General features: G+C 35.8%; 1 protein-coding gene across 2 annotated transcripts; it reads right to left on the reverse strand.

Moving 5' to 3' along the window:
- Nucleotides 1-5545: 5545 nt before the first annotated feature.
- On the reverse strand, nt 5546-15808 carry LOC128995848 (uncharacterized). Of its 2 annotated transcripts, none has more exons than XM_054420868.1 (9): nt 15696-15808; nt 13989-14237; nt 13310-13469; nt 11948-12060; nt 11482-11619; nt 10238-10587; nt 9335-9449; nt 7811-7986; nt 5546-6854 (listed from the first exon to the last, which is right to left on the reverse strand). In XM_054420868.1, exons 2-8 carry the CDS (start codon nt 14181-14183, stop codon nt 7831-7833), a joined length of 1227 nt encoding a protein of 408 aa, XP_054276843.1. In that variant the 5' UTR covers nt 14184-14237; nt 15696-15808; the 3' UTR covers nt 5546-6854; nt 7811-7830. The 2 variants fall into 2 exon arrangements, with proteins under 2 accessions (XP_054276843.1, XP_054276844.1); XM_054420869.1 differs by lacking the exon at nt 15696-15808 and adding an exon at nt 15597-15690.
- Between the last annotated feature and the right edge of the window lie 1820 nt (nt 15809-17628).

Consider the following 17628-nt stretch of genomic DNA (forward strand, 5'->3'; position numbering starts at 1 on the left):
ATTTTATGATTGCCTTTACTACTTCCTTCACCACTTCCTACGTCGCGGAACTGATTCCTTCCCTTCTTCCCTTCCCATAGCATTTTAGGATTGCAGATACCCTAATCTTATTGTCATAAACAGTCCCACACTCCGGACTGCTTGCCTTTACTACTTCCTTCACCACTTCCTACGTCGCGGAACTGATTCCTTCCCTTCTTCCCTTCCCACAGCATTTTAGGATTGCAGATACCCTAATCTTATTGTCATAAACAGTCCCACACTCAGGACTGCTTGCCTTTATTACTTCCTTTATCACTTCCTACGTCACGGACCTGTTTCCCTCTATTCCCATAGCATTTTATGATTGCCTTTACTACTTCCTTCACCACTTCCTACGTCGCGGAACTGATTCCTTCCCTTCTTCCCTTCCCATAGCATTTTAGGATTGCAGATACCCTAATCTTATTGTCATAAACAGTCCCACACTCCGGACTGCTTGCCTTTATTACTTCCTTTATCACTTCCTACGTCACGGACCTGTTTCCCTCTATTCCCATAGCATTTCATGATTGCCTTTACTACTTCCTTCACCACTTCCTACGTCACGGACCTGTTTCCCTTCCTTCCCACAGCATTTTAGGATTGCAAATACCTTAATGAATCTGAATCTTAATCTAATCGTCATAAATAGTTCCCACACTCTGGACAGCTCGCCTTGACTACTTCCTTCACCATTTCCTACGTCACGGACCTGTTTCCCTCCCTTCCCATAGCATTTTAGGATTGCCCAGACCCTTATCTAATCGTCATAAACAGTTCCCACACTCCGGACAGCTTGCCTTTATTACTTCCTACGTCACGGACCTGTTTCCCTCCCTTCCCATAGCATTTTAGGATTGCCTTTACTACTTCCTTCTCCACTTCCTACATATTCCCATAGCATTTTAGGATTGCAGATACCTTAATCTAATCGTCATAAACAGATCCCAGACTTCGCACTACTACCCTTGACTACAATGTGTCGTATAATCTTCAGTATAATCTTTGCTAAATATTACCAAGTGATTTTTTTCCCTTTGTACTGTATTTATAATTTGCTAGTATACTGTGGGTAGTTGGCTTATTATGAACACATGCTACAACTTCAAGTCTTTTGTTTACTTTTTCCTTGTTATTTAATTCAGCCAACATGGTTACTTAGCAACCCATAAGACTAATGTTAAAAAAAATTGATTTTCAGTTTCATTTTTCTACGTAATTAGATTTTTTTTGGTAGTTCTAACTGCAGTAAACTCGTTTTTAGGCCAGAAATAAACTATTTACAACATTTGAAGAAAATCGTCGGAGCCGTTTTCGAGATCTTGGTACAAGCAAGCAAGCATACATACATACAAGCAAACATTGCTCGTATTAGAGTATAGGATTTTCCTTGGTTTAATTTAATCAGTGATGTGACAAAACACAAGTAATAAACTTATCAAATAAAGTAAATGTGAACTGAAAGCTATGTTAAGATAAAATAAGAGTATTTAAATCAACGATATACAATTTAGTTATTGATGATATTCTTTAGCTTAATTTAAGCATAGGTTTAGCAAAACAAAATAACTAAATTTACCTAAATATACATATATATATAAAACAATGTGATGTGAAAGTTATGTTAAGTTAATCTAACACATGTTAAGCAGTTTGAATTTATTTAAAGTAGACTCCAAATTCATATAAAACATCTATACATTGTAATTTTCTTATTGTTTCCATGAAAATATATCAATAATATTATTTTTATAACACTAAAGACACCTTAAAAATTGAAAGTAGAGCCTGAGTAGTGTTGATGCAGCAATGCTTTTAGAATATTTGTTTATTTCTATAATCATTGACATAGTTTTTGAATAAATGATCTTTGATACATTTTTAGATTAAATAAACCAACCACATAATTGTATGAAATCTTACTAATATTATAAATCTGAAAGTTTGTGAGTTTGTGTGTGTGTTGCTCAATCACGCATAAACTACTGGATGGATTGGGCTGAAATTTGGCATGATGATAGCTCACATTCCCGATTAACATTAAAGCATATTCTTATCTCAAAAATCCTTTCGGGCTCCGCCCCAGTGGCTCTGTAGTTCCCCATTTTAACCTTATGATTTTTCATATTTAAAAGGAATTAATGAATCTTAACAGCTGTTTCCATTAAACAAGTTGGTTCTGTTCTATGATGTTCAATAGCATAAAAGTTACAAGGATTACCAACAGGGTGCAGTACTATTATTTTTTTTTTAATTTATGACAACAGCTAATTTCCAACCAAAAGGTGAGTGAGCGTAGCGAACGAACTTCAACCAGGACGTGATTGAGCGATGCGAACGAGATCATCTTGAAAATTAAACGTAACGGTACTTTCTTTCCATCGGTCTGGGGAAACCTATAACTTAGGTGATACGAAGTTCGCCGGGTCAGCTAGTTACTATACAGAAAAATGAGCGTTAATTTTGACATCTAAATACTATACAGCTGCAATTATTACTCAGGTGGTATACAAATTCTAGACCAGTTCTAGATTAGCTACATACTTGTAATTTTCGGTGGTTGTAGGTCTAGTGCCCAAACCACCCATACAATTCCAAAAATTTCAAATTTTAACCCCCCCCCCGTAATCTTTAATTCCCCCCCATGTTATTCTTATGGGGAATAACATTAAAGTGGCCAAATTTAGTGAGTTCATCTGAACGGTTTAGAAACGTGCTAGAGACATGAAATTTGGTAGTAACGTAGTATGGTATCTTAAATTAAAGGGGAAATTTGCAAAAGTCCCATTTTCAAATTTTAACCCCCCAAAAATCCAAAATGGTGGACCTCTGAAAACGACAAAACACGTTTTTTTCAAAGGGCTATAGCTCAAATACCCCCGCCGCAGCAAACCTGCAGACTAAGCGAATTTCCATTTGATTTACACTGAAATGTCTACTTAAAAATATAACATTTATTCCCGATTTAAATAGAATTAGTTTAACAAGTACTTAGGTTTGCTGCATCAGGGAGGTAAAACTGTTTTTTTTTATGTTAATAGTTAGTAAGAAATAAAAACATTTTTTAAATTTTGATCAAAATATGTTCATAAACAAGCAAACTACAACAGTTTACTTATTCTCCATAAGAATAACATGGGAATTTTAAATTTACAATTTTTTGGAATTTTCTCCGTAACCATTAGGCGCATAATAACGCTTCAATATACTAAATTATTTGTTTTTTTAAGCTCTACAAAATGGTTTGGAAAGAAATTGCTAAATTTTATGTTTTTTGGGTCAAAAATGCGAAAAACCTATTTTTACCCCATAAAACCCCCCGTAAACCCCCGTTCCCATGGTCCGATCATGCTGGATCGCGAACTCGTTCGAATAAACGTAGGTTTACACGTTTGTACCGAATTTCATCAAAATCGGATCATTTTTGCTCGAGTTATAGTGCTAACGGACACATATATATATATATATATATATAAATATATAAATATATATATATATATATGAATTTGAACGGATGGTGTTTTTGGTCTCTAGGGACCTCGAAACAAAAAAAAAAAATCGGTCCCGCGTCCAGGTCTTACCATGAGTACTACGGTAATAGCTTATTCCCTATATGGGAAATTCGCTAAAACGGTAAGAGCTAGAAAAGATTTGAAAGAATTTTCATGAACAGGAATTAAATTTTCTACAAAACCCTGTTCAGCGTTTTCCGAAAATCGCACTCCTTCAGTTTCAAAAAACGCCCTACTTTCAAAATTTGGTAAATTCCTTTCAAGTTTTAAAATTATTATCTAGTAAAAAGTAGTGAAATTCATAAAAATAAATCTAACAAAATTTACCAATTTTTGAAAGTAGGGCGTTTTTCAGGGGTGAAGGGGTGTGATTTTCGGAAAACTTCTTGCAGTGTTTTGTAGAAAATTTAATTCCTGATCAAATCATTCTTTAAACATTCTTTCAAATCTTTTCTAGCTCTTACCCTTTTTGAGTTATTGGTAGACGTTTAAAAATGTGTTTTTTTTAGACAACCACCATTTTGGATTTTTGGTCGGGTTAAAATTTTAAAATGGGACTTTTGGGAATTTCACCGTTAATTATTTAGGATCCTATACTACAATACTACCAAATTTCAAGTCTCTAGCACGTTTCTAAACGAATCAGATGAGCATACCAAAGTCTTTAAATTTCATAGTTATTCTTCATAAGAATAACATGGGGCTTGTAAAAGTGGTAAAAACCTTTAAAATTTTGACATTAAACCTAAGTTTTGGGGGTGAAGGAGTAAAGTTACGAAAAACATTTAATGAGTAGACTTTAATGTAAACTAAGTTAAATATAAAGAATAAATAATATTTGCAAAACAAAATTCTTAGGTAGACAAAAATAGCGAAAATCATATTAAATTTGAAAGAAATTTACCAATTTTTGAAAGTAGGGCGTTTTTTGAATGTGAAGGAGTGTGATTTTCGAAAAAACTCCTGAAAGTGTTTTGTAGAAAATTTAATTCCTGATCATTTCAATTCTTTTAAGTCTTTTATAGCTCTAACCGTTTTAGAGCTATAGCCATTTAAAAAAACGTGTTTTATTCGTTTTCAGGTGTCAGCCATTTTGGATTTTTGAGGGGGTTAGAATTAGAAAAAAGGACTTTTGTAAATTTCACCGTTAATGTAAGATCCGATAAAAAAATACTACAAAGCTTCAAGTCTCTAGCACGTTTCTAAACGGTTCAGATGAGCACACGAATTTGACTATTTTCAATGCTATTCCCCGTAATAATAACATAGAGGGGAAATTTGAGATTTCGGGGGGGTTAAAATTTGAAAATGTCATTTTTCAAAATGTTTGCAGGGGTTTGGGCCCAAGACCAAGAAGACAAATTTAAACTCCCTATCACCTCTACAAGTGCCCAAACATTTTGTATACCTGAGTCAGTTACATATGCGGCTGTATAGTATATGCACATGCGCCCCCACCCTAAGTTGTTTTGTTAACCACCCCTGGAGGCGACGACATGGGGTTTTACTCACCTCGGCCCCTATTACCAAAATCAAAAGTCATTTTAAATGAATCTTTTACTTACGTTTAATAACAAGGGAGTTAAAAGCGGTTTGCCGATTAGCGTTTTTCGCAACTTTGCGCCCCCACCCCTAAGTTGTCGACCACCCCTCGACAAAATGTCATCGAGGCGATGACATGGGTTTTTACACTTACCTAGGCCCCTTTTACTAAAATCTAAAGTCATTTTAAATGAATCTTTTACTTACGTTCAATAACAAGGGAGGTAAAAGTGGTTTGCCGATTAGCGTTTTTCGCAACTTTGCGCCCCCACCCCTAAGTTGTCGACCACCCCTGGAGGCGACGACGTGGGTTTTTACACTCACCTATGCCCCCATTACCAAAATCAAAAGTCAAAATCTCTGACTCTTTTCATGCATACTCAACTGCACCTAGCGCCTGTACTACAGGGTGAGGCACAAGCTTCATCGTTAGGACTTAAGATTAAAGGAGGAAATAAAAAATACACACATAACAATAATAAATAATCATTTCCTTGTGCTAAACTCAATATAACACAAAATACAACGGGCTCGACTGAACAAGATTTAACCAGGTACCAATTGCTATCACTTATTTTCCAGCTAAATATATACAATATTGGCAAGTAGTAAAACATATTTACATAATCTGGAAATGAATTTGGATTTAGTTTTGTTTAAAAACAGTTTACAATGCTGATAGTAAAATAACACAGTTACCGATATATCAATATAACATCACAAGCTTGAAATTACATATTTACAAAACTACAATTCTAAAAAATTAACATATCAAACATTAACACTTAACATACCATTGTTATCCCTGATAACTTTGAAGCAAGTTCTGAAGACAAATGTTTTTTTTAAGATTTTAAGGCGCATAAAATAGTTATAGTGAGCTATCTGTTTCTTTTAGTTAAATTGCTAGTTTTTTTAAACCTTAAATTCTTATTTTTTTATTAGTCTGTGCAATAACAAAGATAATTAAGGACTTTATTCCCAGCTAGTTGATAATTCTAACACTGGTTGTATTCTACAGTACAAATTTATCTTAGTACAGAAATAGAAGAAATTATTATTGGCTTTAAACTTAAAACAAAGCTTTGCACTAGCAAATTCAGAGATGTAAAGAAAACGTGTCCGGTGTCAGTTGATTTCAAAGTTAGTCAAATAAAATGTAGCAGAGGGTTTCAACATAAATAGATTGATATGGAATATATTTTTTGTTTGTCTCACTAACGTATTAGAAACAAAACTAAAAATGGTTACAACAAGCAAAGCTAAGGTGTATCAAAAACATACATATAAATAGACAGTTCTATAAATCATAGTATTAAAATATTTGGTTTTATATTTTCATGTCTCTTTGAAAAAAAGGTCTAACTTTTATTGGAAAGAGGTAACTTAGTCTTTAAATAATAACAACTGTTATGTGTTCTGTTTAGAATATAAAATTCAGTTTTTCATTTGGTTTATTAGATAAAAATCTTTATTTATTACTAGACTTACGTTTAAACTACATATTTACAAACTCAACTGTAGTCTTACAGTCAAAAGGTCCACAGTAATAACAACCATTGAGTTAAGTATTGAAAGTTATAACATTTTTACAATAAATATAATTTGGAGGTATATTTTACATTAATTTTAATATTCGTGGAACGGAAAATAAAGTTGTTATTACAGTGGTTAGGTTAGGTCAGATCCAAGATAACGCAGCCAACAGCCATTTTGTTTCAAGATAGAAGACTCGGACAGCTGCTTGCATCTCCGTAAAGGATTTTCAGACTTGCTTACCTGCGCAGAAACTCCAATTATAATTGTTTGTGAAAGGATTTTGTAACCATCCATAAAAATTATATAAGTACAACAGGATGCTTTAATTTTTTTTAAGGTTTTAATAATTCTATCTATAATAAATTGGTAGTTGTACCTTAAGTACATTCATAAGTAGTAACTTACTGAAAAGTTAACGCATTTTTGGGAGTTTTCTAATGTGTCCCTGCATTTTAATTTTTTCCTCAAGCCACTAAATGTTAGTAGAGCAACAAGGGAGGATTCTAGGGATTATAGGCTAGGTTAAGCTAGTTTTTGGTAAAAAAAAACATGGTTGAACAAAAATGTACTTTAGTTATATACACACATATTATCAAGCAAAAATCATTTTGCTAAGTGTGATGTAGCACTTAGGTTATGGTATGTTAATAATAGTATGACATTTTTAGATGTTTTGCTAGCTCTTCGCTCGGGTAAACTTTTAAGTTGTAAATGAATTCATCAACCTAATATATATATATTTTTTTTTAACAAGAATTTATTTACAATCTATTAGCAGTTAATATTATGAATCAACATTGGATGATGGATATAAACTACCAATTAGATGAATCACTTTTCCATGCACTTAGAAAATAGGCAAGAACATCTACAAGAAAATGTAAATTCACTTCCATAAGTTCCAGAGTTATAAAAAAATAACACATAATATATTGTTTATATGCTATTTGTATCATGTAAGGTAACATTTCTCATTCTTATATTGTTTATATAGGCCAATTCAATAAAAATTACATTAGAACCTTTATTACAAGTCTCTTATGGTGATTATTAAGTAAGACTCATTAACGAGGTAAACTTTGTATAGACTTTGCAAAAACATTTGATAAGGGGCAATATAAAAACGAGGATACTTGAAAATAACACTTGTTATCAAGGGTGACTTGTTATCGAGGTTTCACTGTGTAAACACTTACCGTCTCACACATTACTGGGATCAGAGGACTTGCGACGCGGAGGACTGGCTGTAGTAGATGATGGCTGCTGTGAAGTTGACACCAGCTGCTAGTACAAACACAGGGAACCATCGTCCGTGTGAGGTGGTTACCAGCTCCGCTGTGAGTGGTCCACACAGTATACCAGGGATGGTAGCCTACAGTAGACAAACAACTTTCAAAACTACACATAATCAGGTTGGTCACAGAACTCTGGGGAAAAATTCACACATTTCCCCCGGTTTCCCGTTGCCAAGTGTACCTTTTTACTAGGGATCTGGGGGTCCCCAATATTTTTGAGTGGGTTGTGTCAACTCTTGGGGGATCAGTTTGTAAAAAATTACTCAGCTAAGCTTGGGCCAAATCAATCCGAGCGTGTATTTCTGCGGTTGCGGAAAGCATTAGCAAAGATGCACAATGGAAAATAACACTTTCTTTGCGATCTCATGGGATGATGATTTTACCATGAACAAAGATTGTGACGATATTTCCATTACCTCGGAGGGTAATTCCGATTTTGACGTGACTGCAGAAGATATACTAGATTTTTTTTTTTAATTGCAGAAGCTGTTCTAGATTTTACCATGACCATAGAAAATGTTCTTCATTTTGTTGAGATCGCGGAAGATGTTCAAATTTTAACCATGACCATGGAAGATGTTCACGAATATGTCGTGCCCGTAGACAATGTTCAAGATTTCGCCATGACCGGCGAATGGGGAGGCGATGTTTTGACAGTCGGTTTTTCATTTAAATGGGGTTTCATGAGCATTTACACAGGCAATACAGTACATCCCAGGGTAAAAAAGACTCTTGTAAATTAGTCTTAAATATATATTACAACAGTAGGGCACTAAAATCTCAAAATACTTGTATAATTCTCACTCTTGGCAACCAGGAAGATATTACAAGTTGTGTAAATAACATTTTACGTTTTTTTTTTACTTTTTCATTGAAACGGCGACCATACAAAATAGGTATTTTAAGCCAAGTATGAATGAAGATGAGTGCAGTTGTGTGGCGCGATCTTGTAGTCTTGTTAGTGACTAAGGCCGATATATTCCTTAGACACAGCTGTTGAATAATATCCCATACAGCTAATGGCAACTAAGGGACCTACAGTTTTTAGTGGAATCCAAACCACATTTTTGCCATGGTATTAACAAATTGGTCTAATTATCAGGATAGTACTGCGGATAGTTGTAGTACTCACTAGTGCGGGCGTTAATCCACACCAGGGAGTATCGCATCCACAGTGCATGCCCATAAATTTCCACAATTTGTGACCTCATAGTAGCTGGATTACAGGACGACGCCACCGTCCCAGTCATGGTAACTGCTTATAATAAGCTTATAAATTGTATTTATCAACTGGTTGGTGCCATCCTCATTCTTTTAAGCTGACGACGGTCTCTTAAAAACTTGTTACAAAATAGTAGTAAGTGAGATAAACGAGTAATTAATTAACATACAGTACCCTAACAGTAGTCACTAGTCAGCACTTACCAGAGTGTTTGAGATGGCGAATGTGATGCCTGCGTGGTTGGGTGCAATATCCGCGTGGTTGCTGAGGTGTCCGGCGGAGTTGCTGGCACACAAACCCATCGATATTGATACAAACCTGCAGCAAACATGTTATTGTATCAAACGCATGTGTATGATAAGAAGCACATTGGAATTTTGTTGGATTAGCACACTTACCTGAATGGGAATGGGTCTAATCTGGCACAAGAAACACAACTACTTTGTATTGTACACAAAAATTAGAATATTTCATTCACTGACAGCATTTTTGACCGAGAAAGGTATCAGTTTGGAAGTAAGAACTTTGGGTCCAATTGTAGCCTAAGAAAGTGTCAATGAAATACTTACATTTTTGTGTATGTGTAAATTCGTTTGATTCCTTGTGCTGACGTGGACTCTTTCCTATTCAACTAAACTAAGCCTATAGGCCTAACAAAGATGTGTGTGTCACTAACTGTAAAGCTATTCCAGAAATCGAGAAATCTGTAGCTTCAATTTCTGGCTCTTACAACAGCATCTGTTGATTTGAGAAATTTAGGTGATATTCTTGTTGTCTTGAAGTAAACAAACCCGTAACTATAATAAGCTTAACCGCCGGAATACCTTTATCAACCTAAAGGTAACAAAAATCATCTAGCATAAAAAATCATGTTCATGGTCATATTACTGCAAACAGGTCCCAGAAGGTTGCGGCATTACCACATTATCCATGGTCATTGGCAATTGGCCGGAATTAAACACCGGATATTACTAACCGAAGCCCTGTGCTCTTCCAATAGATGAGCTGGCTCCTCTAAGAGTAGAAAATAGTTGTTGAGAGGCAATTCTATATGGCATCCATAAATTTAAAGAAGATAACATGTAGCTCGTAATTTATATACTTACACGACAGCAGCCAGTAGATTGTCGACTGCGCAGAACGCCAACAGGAATATCCCGGGTCCGATGAGTCCCACACTGGTCATGAGTCTGCGTACAGACAGCACAGACCAGCGACGGCTCACCAACCTGTCGGCAAAGTGGCCTGCCACAATGCCGATAAGACTGTTGACAATGTACGGGACTGCGGTGAGACTGATGCTCTCCTTGTTGGCTCCAAGATTACGAGAGAGATAAGTCGGCAGCCACTGCATAATGATGTAGTTGGACCAGTTCATGGCAAAGTGAGCCACGTACACGGCCCATAGCGGCCAATGACATACAAACTCTGTCCATCTCACATTGGTGTTGGTTACCTAAATCACAGGCAGTAATATTAACACCACAAACGTTTGTAGACACACATTACACACAAAACATAAAAATAGTGTTTTCCAAGAAGTGTACTAAATTTAAATCTTACAATTAAAAAAATTATGTATGTCTCAGAAGAAAAACGAATATCAACCCCTTTTTTTATGACAGAAAAAAAGGGTGAGGGTTTGAGGGGTATGCGGTCCCTGAAATTTTAGGGTTGACCGGGCCAACAGTTGGCTAAAGTTCTCGGTTTGGGCTGAAAATAAGTTTCAAGCAAAACTCTTGTCAGATCATTAATATTATAGAATTTAAAGCAGAATTTTTTGATCCCAAAAATCTACTGCAAAGATTGCGGGATTAAATACAATCGATTTTGGGTACCTTGGTATTAAACCGACCACAGCTAAATTGGGTTAGGTTACCACACCTAGGTTAGGTTAGGTAAATCTATAGATATAACCTATAAGATGACCGGAATCCAACCTAACCTAAGGGTAACCAATTTAGGTGAGGTTGGTAAAATACCAAAGTACCATTTTGCCTAAACTGGGGAAGATGTTTATGATTTCGCTGCAATTACAGAATACGCTCTAGATTTCACTGTGGTTAAATATATTCCATAAACAGATTGTAATATCGGCATAACTAGATGACCCTATGGGGGGAGGGTTACATCAAGGGGGTCTGGGAGGTATTCTGGAAAATTTTTGAAAACTAGACCTGTAAAATCTTGTTTTAGGCTAATTAGAGACATATTGGGCCAACCCAATTTTTACCCCGAGACCCAACCCGAGGTAAAAAAGCCCAGCCCTATTAACATTTTTAAACATAACACTCACATCAACACTTTATGTTTAAATTGATAGTACGAATCTTAAAAAAAATTTAATTACTTTAGGAACAAAGAGTGGAATCTCATCTTTGGCGAGGGAAGTGCTGTCGTTGTAGAAGATGAGCCAGATGAAGACCCACACGATACCCAGCGTTCCGAACAGGTAGAAACTTGTCTGCCACGCCAAATGAGGACAGATCTGTACACAGATAAAGATTTGTTACACTAGAAAATAAATGCTTATAGTTTAAAACGTTGTTTGTATGTGTACATACATACATACATACACTCAAGAGAACCTCTCACTTCGAGACCTACTTTTTTGTTTTAGCATGTTCCCCCACAGTAGGGAACATCATTATTGTCTTTGCCGATTGCAGCAAAATTTTGACATTACATGCAGTAAAAAATATAAATATATGCCCAAGGGAGGGGGCGGTTGCCCCCTTCCTCCTTCCTTGGATCCGCCACTGTTTAATTTTATAGTTTAGAAAAGTATTTTGTTTATTTTCATTTTTACTACTTACAATAGAAGCAACAGTCTGGCCAACTGAACCAGCTGCCACTAGGTAGCCGAATGCTCTGGATCTCTCCTCTATCGGAACATTATGTGCGAAAATGTGGAAAATTGTTGGTAAGCCTGGCAAAAAAACAATGTATGAAATATATTTGCTCTTTGAATGTATTTGTGACACTAACACAACATTCTTGACATTCGCTGATGACTGTGTCATTGAACTGGCAAAAATATCGGTTTAGTCAGTTAAATGATAATGAGATAATTAAATTTAAGATCATTTTAAAAATTGAGATAAAAAAATTTAAAAAAGAGATAATTTAAATTATAATTATAATTGCCTACACTTGACAAAGTCCCTCAGGGGACGAAATATTGTGTGCACATGCTCAATGTATTTTCTACATGTTCTATGGCCTACCTACACTTTCAAGGTAAGCTAGCTGCTATCCTACTTTTTCTACAATTTAAATTATAGTTGAGTTCAATTTAAGCTTGACTCTATGTAGCAATAGCAAACGCATCCAAAATGTCAGCTAGTAAGTAGAAATTTTTTGATGCGTTGCTACTAGGCTAGAGGTGGGCAGGTAGTGACTTTTCAATTCAAGTATTTTTGCCAGTTGAGTTCAACAAAAGTATTATTCCCCTGGTACAACCTATAAAAACCGTTTATAAGGGATATTGATCTTTATTTATGAGGGGTCTCTCAGGCTGATGAAAAATAAAAATGGCCACCATTCTGTAATGGGTTGAGATAGAGACCTAAACCTCTAGTTTTCACTGTTATTCTTTAAACTGATTGCCTTTGAATGAGGTGTCACTTAAGGGGTTTTACAATTGATATTTTTGAGCTGCCCCAAAATAACCCATTTTGGTGTTTGGGCAAAATTAGGATACCAACAAAAAAGTGTACTTTTATGCCATTTAGAGGTGTGCCGAGTTTGGTTTTCCTTGTGTAATCCATTACAAATTTAATAGGGGTAACCTTACTTTCGCCCTGCATAAATAGAACCTCTTCCCATGTGGAGTAATAGACTGCCCATTTCCATGCCAAAGTTGTAGCCAATTAAGGTCTGTAAATTAACATAGTTGAGTTGAACCACTGACAAATTGCGCTGTCAATAACCGATATTGTATGCGCCGACTTTTTAAACAAGCCATACTGACACTACTTACAACATTAGTATCTTTTATGCCTCATCATTTACAAACGTATTGAAAACTTGGGAGGAAATAGAGTTATAACAGTAGCACACAAAGAGAGGGCTCCTTCAACTATTTATTTGAATCAAAAATTGGCTTCAGCTAGTTTATAAATGAGATGTGTCTAAAACTCAATGATAGAACCGTACAATTAGAGAAGCAAACCTACCGAGGCCCTCGCCAAGTCCTAGTAACACTCGGCAGAATATCAACGAAGGTATGGATGTGGCTAGCAGTGGAGTAACAGAGGTGGAGACTGACCATAGGAATACTGCGAAGAGAAGAACGGTTTTTCCTCCAAACCTGCTCGCAGCACAGGCTCCTATCACCTTTAAATGAGAATACTAGGTTAGATTACATTAGATTTAGGCCTATGACTCTACTATACAGCTATGTATAGGAAATGACGTTGAGATTTCCTTGTTAAATACAATTTTTTTTATATTGAAAGTAAATGTTTCAGTAAATGAAAGTAAATGTTTCCAGTGGAGCCCTGGGCAAACCCAAAAGCAGTGCCCCCATTTTTTCCTAGTGCGGGCAGGCGGTGGTTGAGGGGCACCCGGTGGGCGCCCCCAATCCTTCGGCGCCCCTGGGCATACGCCCAGTCTGCCCGTTTATACCTGCATTTAAACTCTCTAGAAAATGTGCCTCATTTTGTTGCACCACCATCAAAGAGTTTTATTGAATGTGTAGTTTTATCTTTTCATACAACCACCAACCTTTTTGCAAGTTATTTGTTTGTTTTTGCGGTATAACTAATTAACTTGTTAAATCACATTCTTAATCTGTAGCTTAAACGTAGACAAACTATGAATACCAAAAAGAGATCTAAATACACATTAGCCTACCTGACTTGTAAAATAGCCGAAAGCAAAGGCAGACAATATCCACCCTTGCCAGTGAAGGCTCCATTTGAATTGGTCGGTCATTGGAACAATGGCAATCGGCATGATCACTCTGTCTGCTGCGTTTATAAAGTTGGCAATGGAACACAGCCCGACGATCCTTGACGTCTTGGGCTGCATTCTCGCGTTGTGTAGCATCTCGACTGGATCTGATTTATGATTCTACATTATAAACAGCCTATTCGGAGAAACCTGTAACAGTGAACAGTTCAGTTCTGTGGAACTTTTTTAAAACAAGGTATTAGGTTCCTATTTTGACTCCAAGCAGGGCCAATTCTGAGCCAAGATGACTATTTTCGTTAGGCTGCCGCTCAATGACCATCGGCAATGTTACTAGTCCATGGGAATTACCAACAATATAAGGGTTTGGACTCATCTCTTAGGTAAAGAAATAAGTTATGGGCAATGGTGTTGAAGAGTAGGCTACAAAAATATGGATAAAAATTTGGATTAGTTTATTTTATAATAATAATGAACAAGGTAGGATTTATGAAAAAAAAGTTGACGTGTTGTGTAGGCTAACTTAAATTTACAAACACAGGTATGTCAATTCATATTTGTGTCCTCTTTTTTCATAAGTTTAGAAGAAGGTAAAGTTGTTCAAAAGGTACCTACCTTGTTTGAAATTGAAGGTTTTTCTTTACTAAATGATTGCTCCAAAAATCATAATTGAAAGCTCATTAGGTACTTTATGGCAAAACTTTGATATCCAACTACACTTTGATTGATAAGTTATAGGCTAACAATTTTTGTTTAGGTTATGATAAGTTTGGTTATTGATTGAATCAATACTTTTGTGATCGATAAGTTTACTACGGACAAAATTGAAATTATTACCTTCATCAGCCAGCTCCTGTATTGTTACCAATGTTACGGCCGTTTCAGCATCACTGTAGGTCTACCATCATCAGGCTATTCAGCCAAAAGGCGTCGTTATAACACAAAAACATTACACGAAACACACACATAGTCAAAACAGGATTTTAAAAAACAGGCCTGTTGAGGAACGTACATTTCCACACTCGAGCAAGTAGCTGAAATTGGTAAGCAAGTAGCTGTATTGGTAACAATATAGGAGCTGGCTGACGTAGCTAATATTTCAATTTAGTTATAGAAACAGCTCAGGGGCGAGAAAATATGGATTATATTACTATGCCTGGAGTCGGATATTGATTTTGGTTTCAATTTTTCCAAGGGTCCTCGACAATGTTATTCTCAAGTAGGTAGCCTACCTCACAGTTCATAGAACCTACCAATAAAACTGATGTATTGTAAAAATTAACCTACTAACTTAAGTTAGGTTACCTGTCTTTGCTATAAAAAAATATCAATTTGAAAATTCCTAATAAGATTTTAAACATATGGTTTTATGTATGTTAGCCTAAGTTATGCTATTTTACAATAATAAAAATAATCATTATAGGCTTTAAGGATTAATTGGAAAATTTTAAAGTCTACATTTCTACACAAACAAATTATTCAGTTTATGTTGTGTTTGACAGACCTTTGACAAAGGTTTAACAACAAGATGTTGACTAACTTCTAGCCTACCTTCGTTTTTATAACCAACATTGAAGTCATTCAAGTGCAACTAAAATTTAAAGGGGAAAATAAAAAGAAAGTAAATAATTACTCTTGATCAATCTTTACCTTATGCCAACTCACAATCAAACGAAACGAAACAATTTTGTAACTCTCAGGTTAGGTTTACATACACTAATTTGACAATTGGCTGTTTGCTCTAGTTTGTAGGTGATGGCAAAGCAGCAAAGCTAGCATAAAGTAGTGATGTGCGATACGTATCGTATCGTATCGGAATATCGCGATACGCGAGGGACGATACGATATTTCGATACGATATTTGAAAAACGATACGTATCGTATCGCCTAAAACGATATTTGTATTTATATCGGCACATAGAGCGATACGATTCATGTCAAAACGATATTTTTAAGCTTTTTTGCGCAGGCTGAGCAAACTGCAAAATCTGTACTCTGTGGATGTGTAGTTTGAAATAGGAGTTTTTGATGTCTGTATTTTTGGTTTTTACTTGATAATGTACCAGTCCCATCCACTGAGCTAAAATTATAACTGGAGGTAGCATAGCCATGGCAGAAGTCTGTCAAAAGCGTGTCGCTGATTTTGTTAGGTTGGTATAGCAGTGGGTTTTCTTATCATAGCAATAACATGGCTTCTTATAACTAGGTTGGTATAGCAGTGAGTTTTCTTGTCATAGCAATAACATGGCTTCTTATGACATGACACCCGCCTCACGCAAACATGGCGGCTGGCGACACGCATCTTTGACATTCAGTGCTACCTCCAGTTAGATTGATAACTCAGTGATCCCATCCCAGTCCATTTCCACTAGCGTGCTATGGCTATCTGGCAGTCTGGCACTAGCAGTGCAGACTGCAGACTGCAGAATGTGGGAACTGTCTGTGGCTGTGGCAATTACATTAATGTATCTGCAATCCTAAAATGCTATGGGAAGGATAGGGAAACAGGTCGAAGACGTAGGGAGTTGTGAAGGAAGTAGTAAAGGCGAGCAGTGTGGAGTGTGGAAATGGAAATATGTATCTGCAATACTAAGACTGTTTTCAGAGTAAACTAATGATTTTCCTCGAGCAAAGCTTGGTCCCCTGGTACTTATATAAATTTGCCGTTTCTAGGTTAGGTAGGGGAGGGGGGAAACGATACGATACGTATCGTTTTTCGATATTTTTGACGATACGATTCGCGTATCGCGATACAGACGCCCGATTCGATACGGCGATACGATATTTTTTTCCGATACGTATCGTATCGCAGTATCGCGATACGCGTCCGTATCGCCCATCACTAGCATAAAGCAAAATCTCCCAGATCGCTCACATGTTCCTATCCTAGAGAAACAGTACACGCATCCAATCAGCTGATAAACTAACTGTTGACAGTACAGTTGTTGAAAAATTATTTTTTAGCGACAGATTTTATATATCATTTAAAAATAATTAAAAAAGGGTACTATGGTGTATTATTTATAACATTAATTACAGTAGTAGTAGTTTAATATTGTTCACACGTGAACAATATCAAATATAATATTATATTTGTATATATATTCTTGAAGATATCTTGATAGAGTTTATAGTTCATGATACTGTAAATTAAACATGAAAAATTGCAAATTTTCGTTTAAGAGAAATGAATGAAAAGTGTAAGAATGAACAAAACAAATAAATATGAACTGTTTACAAATAGTTGAATTTTGAGAACATTATGATTGAGTACATATCAAAGAAAATAATAATATATATAAAACCACATCTATTAATTACAAGTTTACCTTGAACGTCAAATGTGCTAATAACCTTACTAATAAACGGTATCAGCATTCTGACACATACTTTCTCCCATAAGTTTGACAACAACCTTTATCATGTGTAAGCGGTGAGAGTAAATATAAGGAAATGGGATTTGTACAATTTTGTTCAGAATTTAAAGGACTATAACATACTAAATTTTTATCAAAATCGTTCGGGCCATTTTTGGGAGAATCTTATTTTTCCGTTATTTTATGGGGTTTTATGGGAAAATCCC

This window comes from Macrosteles quadrilineatus, unplaced genomic scaffold (genome assembly GCF_028750875.1).
Source record: "Macrosteles quadrilineatus isolate MER2022 unplaced genomic scaffold, UCM_ALF_1.0 Scaffold_5__1_contigs__length_97177068, whole genome shotgun sequence".
In the NCBI taxonomy this organism is placed as follows: Eukaryota; Metazoa; Arthropoda; class Insecta; order Hemiptera; family Cicadellidae; genus Macrosteles; species Macrosteles quadrilineatus.

Coding starts and splice junctions, on each gene's coding strand:
- LOC128995848 (XM_054420868.1), bottom strand. CDS start 14,183: ATGCTACACAACGCGAGAATGCAGCCCAAGACGTCAAGGATCGTCGGG. Junction 11,620..11,947: donor GCCAGACTGTTGCTTCTATT/GTAAGTAGTAAA, acceptor ATCTGTGTACAG/ATCTGTCCTCATTTGGCGTG. Junction 10,588..11,481: donor TTCCACTCTTTGTTCCTAAA/GTAATTAAATTT, acceptor CCTGTGATTTAG/GTAACCAACACCAATGTGAG.